The following is a 17,771-nucleotide window of genomic DNA, read 5'->3' as shown; positions in this document are numbered from 1 at the left end:
AAATTACACTAACTGCATATTTCGCATCGTGCATTTAATATAGAAGTTAAAGTTGGTTTATTTCTCAAAATGGCAATAATGGGCTTGGTTTTTATTAAAACATTCATGTTTTATATACCTGAACTATGTAGGAGGCAATGTCGTGGCTAACAATACCAGCAAATTTGATATATTTCGGCCCCACAAAAACAGAGCCGGACCCCGATGCGGTGCCCTACACTGGAGTCGGGTCTGGACTTTGTCTTTTCGTGACGGTTTACGATGGTTGGGTGAAAGTCTGGCATGACGGATTTATTCATCCGTTTTCGTCTTTACTGAATATTTATCCGGATTTGGGCCTTGGGATTTTTACTACAAGCAGCGGCCCTGGAATCTTTAAGACAGTCACACACGAAATTTTGCACGACAATATTTTTCAAATATTGCAAGGTATTGACAAAAGAGATATTTATATAAATTGAGCCTATAATTCCACAAATAACCTTGCGCTTGTGAAACTTAATGCGCTTTCAATTTTTAATGCGCTAAATTGCCTATGTTACATCCAGAGTAGCAAAGTTACCGTTACGCTGAATTTAGTATTGTTCAATTAACATAAAATTGAACATGCAGCTATTAGTTACAATCTTATATATTTTAGGAGTGTACACATTTTTAAGAATGTATATAACATTACATTAATTTGCCTAAATTGCATATCTGTTCACAGAAAACGGAACATTCCACCGAGGAGTCAGATTGTCACCTAAGGTAGCAATGAAACAAAGTTTTGACCTTGACGGCCACAAAACTCCGTCTAGCCACGTCACGCCAAGAAAGGATCTAATTGCTCCCGACATTTCAATTCCCGAAGCAGTCGGAACTTTCGGAAGTGGTCTTAACGGTAAGAACGTGTAAAGTTAACCAATCTAACAAGGGACACTCACGACCTGTCGTTTGAGTCCAGGGTACCCACTATGTTTTTTAGAATCTACTAGGACCCCAGATGAAGGATTCATTCTTATTTCCGTGTAAAACTCATATTTTTCGCCATGGCGTGGCGCCAAATTCGCCAAATTTGATGGTTTTTCATTTTAAAACCGCCATAACTTTTGAAATCCTGGACGGATTTTCAAAATTTTTGGCAAAAATCATGACAAGGAGTTCAACTTTGGTACTCTATGAAATTTTTTCCAAAATTATCACTTTTAACTTTTCACAAAATTTCGAAATTTCGGGTTCGTCGAAAAAATGCTAAAATTATCTCAAAAATTAGAAATTTTGTATTTTTATTTTTTTCTCAAAAATTTCGACTTTTCTGATCATTTTAAGCTTAAAACTTGAAAATCCGACATAAACTGCAAAAGTTATGGGGGTTTGAAATTGGTCGAAATTGCAAATTTTTAAGTTTGGCGCCACGCCATTGGGCCAAATATGAGTTTTACACGGAAATAAGAATGAATCCTTCATCAGGGGTCCCAGTAGATTCTAAAAAACATGGTGAGTACCCTGGACTCAAACGACAGGTCGTGAGTGTCCCTTGTAAGAATATATTGCGTCTGCTTGAAACTTACTTATGCATTCGCATTACCCCATATTTCTAGGCGACTTGACACTATCATTGAAAAATAATTCTGCCGGGGTTCCACAGTTGTACTTCGAATACGGAGAATTCATACGTACTTGGTTGAACCAAACGTCGCCATCTTCATTTTCTGTCACGACATGGGATTCTGACTACTGGATGATGATGTGGTCTATTTATGGCCAACAAAATACGATAACGCTTAAGTTTGAAGATATCGATACGGTTCACTTCTTAGACGATGGGCTAGAAGTAACGTCACCGTTCAAGAGGGGTGAAACGGTAGCTGATTTACCAGAAATTCCATGGGAGACGGATACCTGCAAAAACGGTGGAACCAGAGAGATGGGTTCAGTTATATCGCTGCTTCTTATGGGAATATTTGTTCACTTATTTCTCTAAGTAGTAGAGAACAAAAGAGTAAATTACTTCAATGTTCTGGAAATTCATCTAAGAAAAGTTTATTTATTTGATTTACTTGAAAAATGGAAAGCCTACTTATGTACATATGTAATAAGAATTATTAACAATTCCAGTTGAAAACGTGTTTGCATTAACATGTTCCTTTCTTAAAAACATAGACGTATTTATGCGGATAGTAATTCACATTGTTTTACATAATGCTTGAGAGTCGTCTAACAAATTATATTAACGTCATCTAATCCACATCGCAGTACGCGCTCTCGTATTTGGCATCACAACCTTGGAGTAAGGACCTAACCTCCTCTCTGGATAGATCATAAGTTGCAAGATGATTTGAGGTTGAAAAGCATGTAGAGTTTCCAGAAAAATCGGCATTGGAAAACCCAGTCCAGCTGGACATGCCAGAAAGGACCATGAAGGTAGGAAGAAATCCAAAATTAGTCGCATCCAAGCTAGTTATAACTCTTTCTGTTCCACCAGAAAGACTAAACGTAGAACCGCTATAAATTGAAACTGAAGGTGTCGATGTGTCTAGTGGACCCAAAAACCTTAGAGAAATTGTTTGAGGAAGTGCTATACTATAGCCTCCTCAGTGTTTACAAATTCGAATGTGGGCGCCATAGTGTAATTTATTGCTGCGAATCCATGCCAGCTATAAAAATGTTTGAATTATTTCGCGCCTCATAAATTTCATAAAAACTGTCTACTTGAAAATCAGAAATAGTTGCATATTTTTTTTTACTTAAATTAGAAACCTAATCAAGAGCAAATGCATGCTGCTAAAATTATTAAATGACACTTACAATCCCCAACCGCACACCGATTTCACGTTTCTCAGTAGGGGCGAGTAGTAAGGCCTAAGATCAGGTTCCTTAATTCGGAAAAGAAACCCATTTCCTCCGGCGCTAGGTTCCGTGTAGAATGTCAGCTCTTGTACGAAGCCGAGGGCAAAATAAAGGCTGGTGGTGAATGCGAGTAGTCGAAGCAACATTGTCGATGGTTTGCTCAAAAAGTGGACTGCTGAATCTTCTTACCAGCAAGTATATATTATACTTCTATATTATTACGGCATTCTTATACATGCATACATACATATATGTACATATTGTACAAGGACATTTTATTATGGAAGAATTTACGCAGTTATATGCAATTGCAGTTCTGGAGATAAGAGTAATGTTAACCCACTCGATGTATAATTCACATAACTGGTTCCAATTAAATGAAATACATAATTACTGAGGTAATGTTGACAGTTTAATTAATTTATGACAAGTTGATAAGCACATTTAAGACTGATATTTACTCAAAGAACATACTAAAATAACCCTCATTTGTTCACATTGGAAATATATTGGACTCTGTACATACAAATATTTCTGATGCTTATCGGTTCAAACTGTCAATCTAATTATTTAAGAGTATGATACTAATGAAAGTGGCAGTTTTCCCCGCTCGCTTAATTCTTTTAGAAGTCATGTTAAATTTTTCAAGCCTATTACGTCTCATTCGGAATTTAATCAGTTTTCTGAATTCGAAAACCAAAATCCGTTATCTCTATTCGTTCTAAAATGAGAGCAAAAAATTCCGACAAAGTCGCAAAACGGTTTTGCCAAAAGGTACCAAAATTTTTGTTTCAGGGATCGAAAAAACACTCTCAATTTTGTTCCAAATGGAGGAATGCATCGGAACAAAATTAACCGAGTACTGGACAGATACGAGGAACGCGGAAATGCAGATTTCAAAAAATCAGTTGCCCGACTAGCCCTCCTGGGATTGGTGAAAGTAGTGACGAGAGTTGAGATAGCTTTTCTCAAGAAATGTTATTTATTATTTGCAAGACTTTGAATTCTAAACTCTAATTGAAAAGTGTATCATAAAGAGATTGACCCCCTTCATCAAAAAATTTGGTAATTTCACTAACCTTTGTATGTATTTAAATGTAACTCTTATTATATTATTGATATACATATTTACATATAATAAATATATGTTCACACTTATAGAAACTTTGAATATTTTAAAAATAAATTCTTATAATTATTATAAGAATTTAACTAAGAATTTATAAGAATAAGAAAATAATTGCCAAAAATGTTTTAATAAGATAAAGCATGGATAAATGAGTTTACTATAGGTGTAAACTCATTTATCCAAATTTTTTCTAAATCTGTAATAATTTAGAAAATAAATATTTACAGACATTCTTTGTGTTATGATCCGATGACGACAAATGTACGAAACTTTAGTCGTTCGTTCGATTATCAAACATTGGTTGGATTTGTGCTCCTTGATTTAATAAATTAAACTCTTTATTTGTCAGGAGAATCATGGATGACATTTTAAAAGTTTTCTTGTTCCAAGCTTTCGATATCAAGCTGCAATCTTCTGCAGGGAGCGATATTGAAATTTAAATCAAACTACAATTGGTCCAGAAAAATATTATCACTCAAATATAAAAATATTTTAGTTTAGTATTTGGTTTATTATTTTAAAACTCTTTATTATCACTAAAATTTATACTCCAACATCACGTTGGGTGGTACATATGCAGAATCAACAAGTAACTTCTATATTGGTGATCCTGTGTTCTTTCAATTTTATCGCCATTGGAAAACTAGATACCTAAAGTCCTCCAATTCAACATCCTGGGTCATGATTTCCCACAGTTTTGATTTGATCTCGGAAATGCTGAGTCGCAAAAATTCTTCCCGTTTCCAGCATTTCATAAGGAGGTCGTCATATCTAAATTATATGTACATAGCAAGTACATACAAGCAGAAATATGTAAAAATATGTATGTAGGATATTATGTATATTACATATGTCGACAAATTGTAGTAAACCCTTAAAAATTATGGTACCCTTTTGAAAACTGACTTCCCTCTAAATTCAATACTAAATCCAGCGTAAACTTTACCATTAATCAAGTCAACGTTACTCTGCATTTAGCATACATATTTAGCTTACTTAATTTAAAATTCAAAGTGCTGTTCAAAAGGGTACGTAACATTATTTTTTAGAGCGTGGTTATCCCAACTTACAAGGTCTGCGTCACATATAGCGGTTTTGTCAGCCGACCACCGCCTGTAATGTGAATTATTTCCTCAACTAGATTGCCCTCGTCAAGTAACTTGGGGTTTCTGCCGAGGCTGAAAAGTTCCCAAATTGTGACCCCATAACTCCAGATATCAGAATTTTTGGAAACCATAAACTGCATCAAGGACTCAGGAGCCATCCAGCGTACGGGAAGTGGTTGATCCTAAAAATTATTGCGATAATTTCTAATAATATTATTGCGCCAATATGTAATGGGGGTATTCATTACCAGTTCGCATATTTACATTTCAAATAATGTTTTTTTGCGAATCTTCCAGATAAGAAAATTAACATGTCCTATTTCTTCCAAGCCACGCAAATTGACAATTTTTATGTGAACTTTGCGAACGATGTGAACCGGTACTGAATACCCCCAATATTTCCGAAAGCATACCGATGATAAATTTCGATAAGTGTCACCATCCCTGAGCAACATGCTCATACCAAAATCTGTCAATTTTGCAGTTCCTGATTTGTCAAGAAGCACATTACGAAGCGCGTGGTCAACGTGGATCACCTGAAATTCATAAAAAAGTTAAAGTTGCAAGTACTTCAAACTATCGCAAAAATTAATGAATAAAGTGTTAATTTCGTTTTGCCCTTTTGCAAAACTAAAAAGTTGGCACGATTTTTTGTAATACTAATAATAATAATGCACTCTTAGAAATCCAGGTATTAAAAAAACACCAAACGAAATTCAAACATTATCTACTCTGGGAAAGTGGTATTGATAAGTAATACCGTGTTGGAATAGCTTGGAAGACAAAGTTTACCATTTCGGTAACAAATATCAACAATTTTAATACCCATCGATTACACTTGAATTATCGTAACCATACCTACCAAAAATTGGCCTGACCATTATCCCAGAACAATGTGTATAATTATATAAATAAACCCTTACAAACGAATATAAAAAAGTAGCGTCAGAACGATCGAAATTTCCTTAAAAATGACATCATATCTAACAATTATATATTTTTGACCCCTGACCTCGTCCTCATGGTCATGAGGTCAAAAATATTAACGTCCTTGAAATCGGGGTAAAATTTCCTTTAAAATGACACCCCATATGACAATTAAGTATCTTTTTGACCTGTGACCTCGTCCACAAGGTCATGAGGTCAAAAATATTAACGTCATTGAAATCACGGTCAAATTTCCTTTAAAATGACACCCCATATGAGAATTAAGTATCTTTTTGACCTGTGACCTCGTCCACAAGGTCATGAGGTCAAAAATATTAACGTCAGTAAAATCGAGGTAAAATTTCCTTTAAAATGACACCCCATATGACAATTAAGTATCTTTTTGACCTGTGACCTCGTCCACAAGGTCATGAGGTGAAAAATATTAACGTCATTGAAATCGCGGTCAAATTTCCTTTAAAATGACACCCCATATGAAAATTAACGTGAATTTAATTTTGGACCACACCCCCTGGCGCTGTGGGGGGTGGTCCTATTGACCCCATTTTCGAACTCGACCGAGAACTAAAAATTAGAAGAATAATGACGAAAACAGGGTTCGATTATGTTAACTCGTTCTGGAGATATCCTGCTTACGGACGGACAGACGGACAGACGGACGGACAAAACGATCACAATAATTAGCTGACGCTACTTAATAATTATTTAATATTATCTTATTTTCCATCCTACTTTTTCAAATTTGTATTTATTTCAAAAAACTTTTCATCTCAAACTTACATTCTTACTGTGGAGGAATTCCAACCCATTCGCAATGTCTAAACTCCATCGGAAGAAGTTCATAATTTTATACGAATTAGGCCACCTTATGTCAAGATCCCTACAAAAAAGAAATAATTCTTAAAAAAACAGAGTCATTTATAAAGAATACAATACAACAAATTCGTCATACCTTACGTCCGCTCTCTCATTATGAAGTGTGGAATTCATCACAAAACTTTTCAGGCTACGAAACTCGCACATTTCAAGAACAATTAAGAACCTGTCAGAACCGGTTGTTACCACGCCGTGCAATTTTACAATGTTGGAGTGTTCTTGAAGCCGGGACAAAATCGAGAGCTCGTTAAGTAATCCTTTTTTTGAAGACGGTAAATGTCCCGTTTTTACAGCAACCTTGGCCGAAGTTGAAATAATAGTACCGGCTCGAATATTTGCAAACATTCCTGCGTCAAAGACCGGATCTGGAAAAAAAATATTAAGTGATTGTTGCAAATATTTGAAAAATCTTGTTCAAATATTACCCAAGGAAATATCTTCTACTGGAATGATCCGATAAGGCAGGTCTAAATCGTCTTGGCAGGGTGGTGTAGTTAAATTTAGGGGAACATTTCGGTTGGTTGTTTGCCTTCTAGTCAATCTGATGCGTGGGAATCCCTTCTGTTGTAACAATTTTGACAGTACATATACATATATTAGGGATTTTATTGGTTGAACATAGATAAGACTTTTGAAATTAAAGTGGGAACCGAGTTGCGACAATATTTCGGAAATCTGTCCACTTCATGTGAAAATGGTGTAACTAAAGCCTAGTACTCAGGATGGATTTTTCACATGAAAAAGTTTACCAAAAACGGGAGAAAGAACCAAAACAACATTTTGTAATTGATTTGAAACTTTCCCATCTGGTACAAACTTAAAACATAGATTTATATCGTACTAGATACTAAAGTTTAATAATTTAAATAATTTGCATATGGAATTGTAAGTTGGTATAGTAAATAATACACTGTTTAAAAGTAATTAAAAGCAAATATTCAAATATTCTATGAAACCTTAAAAAATTCCATAGCAACAATTAAAATTTAGTGAATCATGTATTTACTGTATTAATTTAATAATTACGTACGTAAGTGCGCAACTTTAACCCGGGCTTATAGACTAGTACAGCATAATCACATAAATATTCGCCAGCTTACAAGAAGTCTTGGAGAATACCTTACCTGCAAAAATTTAAAGATTCTCCACCATGATTTGACAGAAGGAGCCCTGTTTTCCGAACGTATTGTGGTATTCTCATCTTCAGAATTATCTGTATTTTCAACTGGTTGGATCTCATCGCGTGTAAGGTTATGGTAACCGTAATTTCCGCATGTTGTATACCCGCTTGCCTCAATTTCAGCTTCTTCAATGAAATCCCTATAATTGCTAAAATCGTCGGGAATCTGGCCCATTTTATTATTTGCAAATTAAATCAAAACTCGCCAAACGCACGTCAAACTGAAATGAAGATAAATATGTAAATGTGCACTGGGTATTTAGCCATACTGCTCAACTGCGTATTAAGCCGAGTAGATCAACATTTTCGCTGAAATGCACACCCAAGAAGATACGATTACGGAGAAATATTTACTGGTGTGGGTTAAAATAATAACCAAATGACACAAATTCCCATGTGGGAACGTACATATGTTACGTCAGCATTTTTAATGGGTGAGTGGTTTGATCTTCTCATATTTAAATTCCTCGTCTCTTAATTTTAAAGTACGTTGGGTGGGTGGGTGGTAAAATCGAGAATTTTTGATAACGTAATATATGTATAGGCCCCTGACTTACTTAACAATTCCTGACTGAGAATTAGAATAACTTCATTTGGATTAAGGAATTACTTAAGCTTCAGTTAAAAATTATGTTAAATCTGTGCAGCAAACACATCTCCCGTACTATACTAATATTTTCGGTATCATTCGTATTTTGCAAATTTATTAACAAATATGTATCTTGTCGCCGCGGAATATATAACCTACACAGTTTTATAATCCGGATCTGTTTTTTCTCACGAATAATTCGTGTTTTACGTTTTAGCTTAATAGGTTCAGTCCTGTCACAGCACATATGTATATGATAGAAATTTCACAAAAAAATAAGGAACACAACATTTACCGCAGAATACATCCACTGGAAATATATTAAGCGATGAGTCAAATAGAAACAACAAATTTTGTTTGCTTATCTAAAATAAAGGTGATACGATTATTTACTTGAAATAAAATTTATAAATACCTCCACTGTAGAATTTTGTAACTTTATATGTTCGTTAAAATTGCGTTACATTTTTATACTGGCGATTTTCCAAGAGCTCAACTTGCTAAGAGGTACATAAGTACATACGTTCATTTGTAATACAAATGGTAAATACACATGAATATTTTTTGCTCTATGTATCTTAATGAATGATAATTATTTTTCTACACAACTTCCCCATGCAAGCGAATGCAGATATGTAAGATACGTTTTATCAGATTTGTACATAGGTATGTACATATTATTACAAGGAGGAGGGTCTGTCCCTTATCAAGGAAATCGGATCAAGGATCACGATCCTCACGGGGGAGAAGAGGTCAACATCGTTCCTCGTACAAAGAATGAGTATCGCAGTGCAGCGTGGAAACGTTGCTGCAATTTTGGGATCTCTTCCAGCTGGACGAGAGCTGGATGAGATTTTTTTACTATAAGACTACGAAATATGTTAAGGTTTTTTTACTATTAAATTTCGGATAGGGCAATTTTGTGAAGCGCTGGGCGTTTAGACTTTTCTAAAAGAAGTAATTATTGTACACATACTTACATCTCTGCTAATATAATCTTTACTACAATGAATAAACAACATATTATTACAAAGTGAAGGTATGTATGTGTTCAGATTTAAGTAAACATGGTTGTCGCCGGAATTTGAATATTTTGTATGATGTTATGTATGCATTTTTAGTGATTCATTTATTTTAACTATCTATTTTTTGTGCAACCTTGAAATTTGTGTAATTGCATGAAATGAGAATTGAGCAGAGCATTATGTATGCAGCGCGAGCTGCATGTTCAGGTAGTTGGCTCAGCAGGAGCAATGCACCAAATCCAACCTTTCTTAAGTGATAAATTATTTACCCAAATTTTCTATTGAAAAAGTAGTATTGTATAATTTTGTGGGTTTCAACCTTAAAAGTATGTAAAATCTATTGATTGTGAAATGAACCTTGTGTGAGTGACCCGAAAGCGTCACTCGTGTCTATAAAAGGACCAGAAAAAGCCCACAGAAGAAAAAGAACACTTTTAGCCATAGTCCACGTCGGTTTAACTCATGATTTTTTTGTAACTAAAACTAATTGGCCTGTTCCCAAATAAAACCCTAAATTTTCTTGTTGCTAATAATTCCACTTGTAGTGTCGTGAATCTTTATCAGCCAGCACTATTTTAAGTAATTGTGGGGGGTAGTTCACATCGGGAATTAGTAGTAGTCGAGAGGGGGGTTAGGAGCTTGGGGGTGAAGGAGAGATTACGCTACGACGAGTGCGGGAGCTGTGACGTGCTGTGACGTGACACGAAATCGGGCGTCCCCATTTCAATGGTTGAATAAATATTATGCATATATTGACTAGGATACGTAAATACCAAGTCAGTCTTACATACTTACAATGCGCGACGATGTCAAATGAAACCCTCCGAATTGGTCAAAATTTTAAATTGTGTGGTCAAAGTCATTACAGTCAACGTTTCATGAGGCGATGGTGGGAATTAGTTGAAATATTTATTTGAGATCAAAGTTTAAGAATGGCTAACTTTTACTCATTTTTATTTAAAGTGTACTTGTTAGGGGCCGTTCATAAATGCAACGCGAGAGGTGGGGCGTGTAAGGCTACAATGATATCGTTCTTATTTGAAACATGTTAAAGCAGAGGTGCCACCTCCGAGATGTGATCTAAAAAATCTCTAAAAATGCAGAAGCAAAGTTAATAGTGGTACATAATTTTTGTGGGGCCCTTAATTGTAATAACCTCAACGCCTTAGATTTAGCTCAAAACCAACAAACTAACGAGGATACTAGTTATTCCCAAGGTGCATAAATACATCGCATTAAACCGCACAATTCTAATGGGATTGCAATGGATGCCAAATGTTTGCATGGTTTTAGCCTTCTTCCGAAAAATTGGGGGATTTTGGTTACGTTTTATAACGCCGACAAATTTTGCACTCTCATTCGCCACGCTGCCAAAGTAGTGGAGAGCGGTGAGCAAAATTGCGAAACCGAGGATGGCAAGGACAATCATGGTGAAGAGGTCGAACGTCCCGAGAACGCCGTGGAGTCGGATTGTTCCAAAGTTTCCGAGAATCGTGACCACCGACAGAGTCCAGACGAGGTGAGGGATGCGATAGAAGAAGGATATGTTCTGAATTTTGTTTAGAATTTGGAGTTGTGTGTAGTACCGAAATTTTGATTTCGTGGAGAGACTGGATTTACTGGAAATATTAAGGAAAGTTGTACACTCTAAAAAATAATGTTGTCCTTTTGAAAGGCAAATGTACTCTGAATTCAAACTTATTATGTAAACAATACTAAATCCAGGGTCAACTTTACCCTTTGTCGTTACTCTGGATTTAGTATGACTTATCGAATTCAGAGTATATTAACCGTTCGAAAGGATAACATTATTTTTAAGAGTGTACGAAATTATTTATGTTTTCCTTCGAGATAAAGTGGATAAATATTGGAATGCACAAACTTAACATATAAAATTTAAAAAAATGTTGAAAAAGTCTGCATAATTTGTTAAAGTGGACAAATTTACGAAAAAATTATAAATTCTGTAAAAAATCTGCACAATACAATCCGCATAATCTCGCTTACAATTCTTTGTAATTTTAATTTAATACAAAGTTTCGCATACTTATGTATCTACTTACCCGATAAGCCTCAACGTCTTAATAACAAAGATGAGGTAGAATGAGATGATCGCAAACTCAAAGAACATGCTGATGAGGACCAGAGTAACGCAGACGACGGAGAATAAGATCAGCACAAAGGTGCAGATCTTATCTTCCGCGAGTGAAGATAAGAACTGAGGTCCGCTGGGATGCATGATTGCAGCGGCACTGCAGGCCATCCAGTCCTCGAGGAAGGCTCCCTTGCACACGAGAAGGAGAATGTGAGATGTGTCGAATTGTCTTGAATTGCGGGAAGACGGAGGTAGATTTTGTTCCACGGCTAGAAAATTGGATGAAAATCCTTATTTTTTATAGAGATAAGATGATTGATGACTACAATTTGCATGAGTAAATACGATAAAAAGATTGTGAGTGACCCCGGTACCGGGTGACTAATTAACGGTCGGGTACCGGGTACTAACTAATACCCGGTACCCGACCGAGTATTCTAAAGTATCCGGTTTCCCCGAGTACATTCATCAGCCGGCCACATTTTTTTAGCAGTGTATGAAACTCGAGTAGGGTTTTTTTAGAAGAGACCATTAAGTTTGATTTTCTCCTCGAATTAGGTCAAAGTTTTGTATAATTTTCAAAATTCATGACAAATTTAGGTCGATTTTTCAACAAGTAAGGGGCAGTCCATAAATTACGTAACGCGAGAGGGGGGAGGGGGAGGTCTAAGGCTCTAATGATATCGTGCCTATGTTACACATGTTAAAGGGGGGAGGGGGGGTCTAGAAAATCGCGATTTTTGCGTCACTTAATTTATGGACGGCTCCTAAAACTAAAACGTTTCTACAAATGATTGCAGTCACCACTTTACCATTTTCGATTCGATTTCCCACGCTATACACTGAATTTACCAGACCCACAACTTCCCTCGAATTCATCCAGATATTTACTACTACAGTTCCTGACCAGAAGTATGCCTGCGTGTAAATGATAATCCAGCTCGTCACGATATAGTCGCCATGACAAGACTGCTGACCGTTCGGGTCCAAAAAACACTTCGTTGTGGTGTCCGAGCCGATAATTTTGTACATTTGGCCGAGCAGATAAACCAACTGGAAGAAGAGGACAGAAACCAACGTGCAAAACGAAAGATTCGGAGTTTTGCTCGACTTTTTGCAAAGCTCGACTTTAAGATCCGTCTTATTCCAGGAAATCGGCAAACGGAGAAAGTTGTGAGATAACTTTATCCAAAAACCGAGTTGTTTTAATGCTTTTTGTGATGGCATTTTGGGTTGAAAATCTGCAACGAATATTTTTGAGAGGTTTAGATCATACGAAACCTCAAATGTGTCGAAATGAGGTGAAGAATTGAGCAGAAATAATTATTATTTGAAGTTAATGTTTGATAAGAATTTTCGCGAAAACTATTAGCGAAATTTATTTATTGATTAGTCGCTGTAGTGATGAAAGTTATAATTATTTTGGTAAATATTTAATTCACATGATTGTCCCAACATTAAACGTTGTTGTGACTCCTTGGAAAATATTCGGGGTATTCAAAATAAATCTTCGTATCTTTGCCGTGTTGGGAAAATCAGTGTATTGAGTTTAAATACATAGTCTCCTAATAAGAAGTGATAGTAGAGTAGACGACCATATCTCTTTTGTTTTAAAGAATTCCAAATTTATTTTTATTCCATTGAAAAGTCAGTTAAATTCCAAGTAGAAAACATGTATTACACTTGAAAATATATTCCTCCTGTGACCATGAAAAATTAGTCACAAGAGAAGAGAACTCTGTCAAAAATACGCAAGAAATTTACTGACAAAGTGTATCATTCCCGGGTCAGAAATTTTTTTGTGACCCACACACTTATATGGGGCTCACAACAGACCTTTTCCTCAATTTTAATCAATATTTGGTAGTGAAGTTGACTGCGGTTCGAAAATGCCAAGATCAAACCTAAAGTGGAAATGAAGTCAGAAATATGGATTTTAATCCAGTTTTTCACGAATTTCGCTGTATTTGTTACTGTAGGGCCGTTCACAAGGGTCAGTGGCTTTTCACCCAATATGGACTAGTTGAGGGATTGTTCCTTCTTCACAAGGACATTTATCGAATATTTTTTTAAACTATCTCCTCTCCTTAATCAAGGAAATTGGGCGGCTTTTGCCCAATTCCGCCGATTCCCGCCAAAACCATGAATGTAGACCGATAAGATGACATTTGACCTCCATTTCGTAATCAACTAACCCTAAGAATATTTGACACAAAATATGCTACTTCGTTTGTTGAAACAAATTTTTGTCGTAAAGAAACTCTCATCGGTAAACGGGTTATTTTGTTTTTGTTTTTTACCGTACCGCTGGGAGAGGGAGGTCGATTTTTTGACCTTAGCTTACGTCTGGGCAATCTGTAGCACTTGGTGCTTTCAACTCTAAAAGGCCTCCATCTTAGGGTCATTTTTCAGTGCTCATCTGATTTCTAAAGTTGAAAGGTCATTTGTATGGCCAAAGTCTTCGGTCTCAGACAGAGATTTTGTGGTAATCTGGCGTTCAAAGCTTCGGACATCACTGTAGTCCTCCTTGACCTTGGACCAGCGGAACTTTTATCTCAAAGTTAGACACTGTCCCTAGGGTTACTTTAATAGGTTGGGCAACCAGATGGTAGTTGTCCTTGAATTCCTACACTACATCTAACATTGTGAATTTTTCGTCTAGCGTAAAAAGTGAAAAAATATTGCTGCGCGCGTGTGGTAAAGCTCCTCCATCTTTTGACCTAGTGATGTCAAGTAAAAGCGGTCAACACCAATGATAGGCACTGAATGTATGCACAAACCGCAATTGACCTTTTAATTTTATGTTGACCGGTTCAAAAACTACGCTTCACTATCACTTTTTATTAGGAGACTATGTATGTTCATACATACATACCTACATATGTATGTATTTAGTTTGCAAAAAATGCGACGATATACAACGGTATACATAAATAAATGCCGTTTTCGTGTTGCATATTTCGTAAAAAAAGATTCAAAACTTTCGACTGATTGTATTTGAAAAGTTTCGAATAGACGTTTACGAAATTGGAATGAATATCAGCATTATTTAGCTAACCCATTGACTTGATAAATGTTTTGATTGATTCGTAGGTTAATTAAGTTGTTAATTTAATGGATAGATTTATTTGATGTGACAATAGTGGAGCTATTTCTGTGTAAATTATCAATGTTTTCGCCATTACGTCTTATTTGGTGGAGAAACAAAACAATTAATTTTAAACACTTCACCCGAAGTACTATGATAATATTCCATCGTACGTACGTAAATCAATTAATAATATATACTTGAATATGATAGAATGTAGCGAATTATAAATTATTCGCTGAGTGAGTCGTCATATGTACGACTCAGTCTAGTGAGTCGTAAAAATGAAAATACATAATTTCTTACAAATTAGTGAGAATGATCCAACGAACATACTAGAAAATAAAATTTTTAAACAGATTAAAGCTTACAGTTGGCAGCCAGACAATAAAATAAATTACGCAAAGTAGCATAGAATTCTAAACGAGCAAATTTGTTTATTTTTCCAATTTTTGATTTTCCAATTTATTACATGTTATACATATTTTTCTAGTATGACGCCAATGGGGTCACTCTGATCAATCGACACCCATGGGTGGGCACTCTAACGGCATAGCTGCCCGTGTACACTCCCAGTTCCAATCCGGCCCAAACATCTCGAACGTTTGCTGCCCCCGAGAAGCCGAAATCAACCCAATTTGCCGCCACAGTTTCCTCCTGTTCTGCAAGGTTGAACAATCCCACGATAAAACTTGGCACAGCGTCGCCAATATTAGGCGACCACCAGACCTGCTGGGCTACACCGGGGCTGACAGGTCGTGCCGGGACGCCGTCCTGATTGATCGAAATAACTTCCCGGTTTGTGAGCAAGGTTAAACCGAATTCGTCAAGGAGGCTGAGGTCGTCACCAATGTAAAGAGGCGCGCTAGATATCGCCCACAAGGTCATGTAGCTGCGACGTTCGTCCTCCGTTAAGCCGTCCATCGTCCCGTTGCCGACGTTGATCGTGTCCAGATCGTTCCATCTGCCAGGACCGGCGTGATCGATCCAGGGAACGATGTCGTCGAAACGCTGGACGACGGATTGCGTCCATCTGACTAGTGTGTCACAGTAACATTCGACATCCGTGTCGATGCGCCAGCCGGAAGCGGAGGCGGTCCAGTCTGCGATGAAGGTGATGTCGAGTTCCCAGCTGATTTCGAGGATGACAGAGCGGCCCGTCTTGTCAAAGGCGGAGCGCCACGCGGCAACGTCGGGACTAAAATGGGATAAAAAAACTGATAATTATTTAGTTAAGTGTCGGATTTACAAAAGATTAAGGCGTCGGGTGAGCTCAATATTTTTTATAAAACAGCTGTTTTCAAAATGCCACTATCAATTGTTAATTTTGGAAATTTACACCATAAAATCGATGCAATGAGAAAAATTACAAACGATTATTTCGAAACTAATGTTCCAACTTGATATAAAATCAATTGCAAATCATGCCTTTTACCGATTGTCATAATTTGACCCATTTTTCCAACTTCCCGGCCCAACTCCGTCCAACTTGAAGAAATCAATTTCCCACTGGACAAACAGCTCGGCAATAGAATCAATAAACTCTTGCGCGCAAGAATTGTCAAAATCCATTTTGTACGAAGAATCCCACCCATTAGTCACCCTAAAATCTGGATATACGAGATCAAACCCGGTACAGTTTCCGGAAGGTCCGGAAACGTCGAAGTTGACCTTGTTGTCTTGATCGGACCCAAACACTCCCATTGGTAGCCCGACAGGGGCGTAAATTCCTAGCTTAAGCCCCCTTTCGTGTGCGTAATTCGCGACAAAGTCGATCCCTCGAGGAAATCGGGCCGGATTCGGGATCGGTCTTCCGTTCAGGTCGAATCCCGCGTTCCAATCGAAGTCAGCATTCCATCCAGAATCGATATTTATATAAGTATAACCAAAATCCTTCAGGGTGGCGGCCATGACGTCGATTTGGCGTAGAACGTTGTCTTCCTTTAGCCAAGAAAGGCCATGACCGGGCATCGTGGTTGCCTGGAGACTCCACGAGCTCCAGCCCATGTAAGGTCGGACGGCTTCTTGGGAGTGGGAAAGCTGAAAAGATTTAGAAATAAATTTACCATTTGCAATTTTTCAAGTTTTTTATTTGGATTGTGCATGTCACGTAAAGATTATAGATTGTACTGTATTTTAATTAGTGCACTCTTAGAAAGAATGTCACCCTTTTTGAATGGCAAATGCAGTCTCAATTCTATATCAAGAAATCTATACTACATTCAGACTTTACTCTAGGTATCATATTAATGTTACTCTGGATTTAGTGTAGTTTATTCAATATGCAATTCTTTTGTAAGAGATTAACATTATTTTTAAGAGTGTGATTGACACCACACTTACCGCAATTAAGCCCACCACGACTAAAATGAAAGTTGGTAATATCATTATTAAAATTGGAATTTTTTTAAAAATAAAAACCGATTTGGATAAAGTTTATTCTGGATGAAGAATTATTCACAGTAAATTGAGTTGAGTTTACAACGAGGCGATTGAAAGAGAGTAAATGGGTTGAATTACTTTAAGTCTGAGTAATATGTAGATAAGTAGATAAGGCAAGAAACAGGCCGTGTGGAAAAGGTTATGATAAGAGAGTAATTTTAATTAAACGATAAGAATATATGTAAGTGATACACATTGGAACGATTCGTTTGAGATTTAGTATTTATCAGTGTATGCATGTATGTGCTAAGACTGTTGAGGATGAATTTTATATGTGGTAAGTATGTATTGCACATAGTTTGTACCTTGAGATATTTGGAGCATATCTGATAAAAATAAGTTTATTTGTTAACTGACATTGTTACTCTAACAATAAGATTCATAACTTTTCAGTTTTCAAGTGTAACCTTTTCCAAATGGGTAGGAATAAAAAGGGTATTTTTCTTTGCATTTCTTTGCCC

At 36.6% G+C, this 17,771-nt stretch overlaps 2 protein-coding genes across 2 annotated transcripts; both read right to left on the bottom strand.

Annotated features, from left to right (window-relative positions):
- Window positions 1-4,256: 4,256 nt before the first annotated feature.
- Window positions 4,257-9,070, bottom strand: LOC110854887 (tyrosine-protein kinase receptor old-1). The gene is made up of 7 exons (XM_035855567.1): window positions 8,016-9,070; window positions 7,317-7,452; window positions 6,968-7,256; window positions 6,796-6,895; window positions 5,481-5,603; window positions 5,032-5,249; window positions 4,257-4,732 (listed from the first exon to the last, which is right to left on the bottom strand). The coding sequence occupies exons 1-7, from the start codon at window positions 8,244-8,246 to the stop codon at window positions 4,588-4,590; spliced, it is 1,242 nt and encodes a 413-aa protein (XP_035711460.1). The 5' UTR covers window positions 8,247-9,070; the 3' UTR covers window positions 4,257-4,587.
- A 6,210-nt stretch (window positions 9,071-15,280) lies between these two features.
- Window positions 15,281-17,521, bottom strand: LOC110855017 (alpha-galactosidase). Its single transcript, XM_022103452.2, has 3 exons — window positions 17,212-17,521; window positions 16,304-16,908; window positions 15,281-16,066 (listed from the first exon to the last, which is right to left on the bottom strand). Exons 1-3 carry the CDS (start codon window positions 17,254-17,256, stop codon window positions 15,358-15,360), a joined length of 1,359 nt encoding a protein of 452 aa, XP_021959144.1. The 5' UTR covers window positions 17,257-17,521; the 3' UTR covers window positions 15,281-15,357.
- Between the last annotated feature and the right edge of the window lie 250 nt (window positions 17,522-17,771).

This window comes from Folsomia candida, unplaced genomic scaffold (assembly GCF_002217175.1).
Source record: "Folsomia candida strain VU population unplaced genomic scaffold, ASM221717v1 Fcan01_Sc011, whole genome shotgun sequence".
Classification (NCBI taxonomy): domain Eukaryota; kingdom Metazoa; phylum Arthropoda; class Collembola; order Entomobryomorpha; family Isotomidae; genus Folsomia; species Folsomia candida.
Note: the sequence above shows the minus strand (reverse complement) of the source record. Positions and strands in the feature narration are given on the sequence as shown.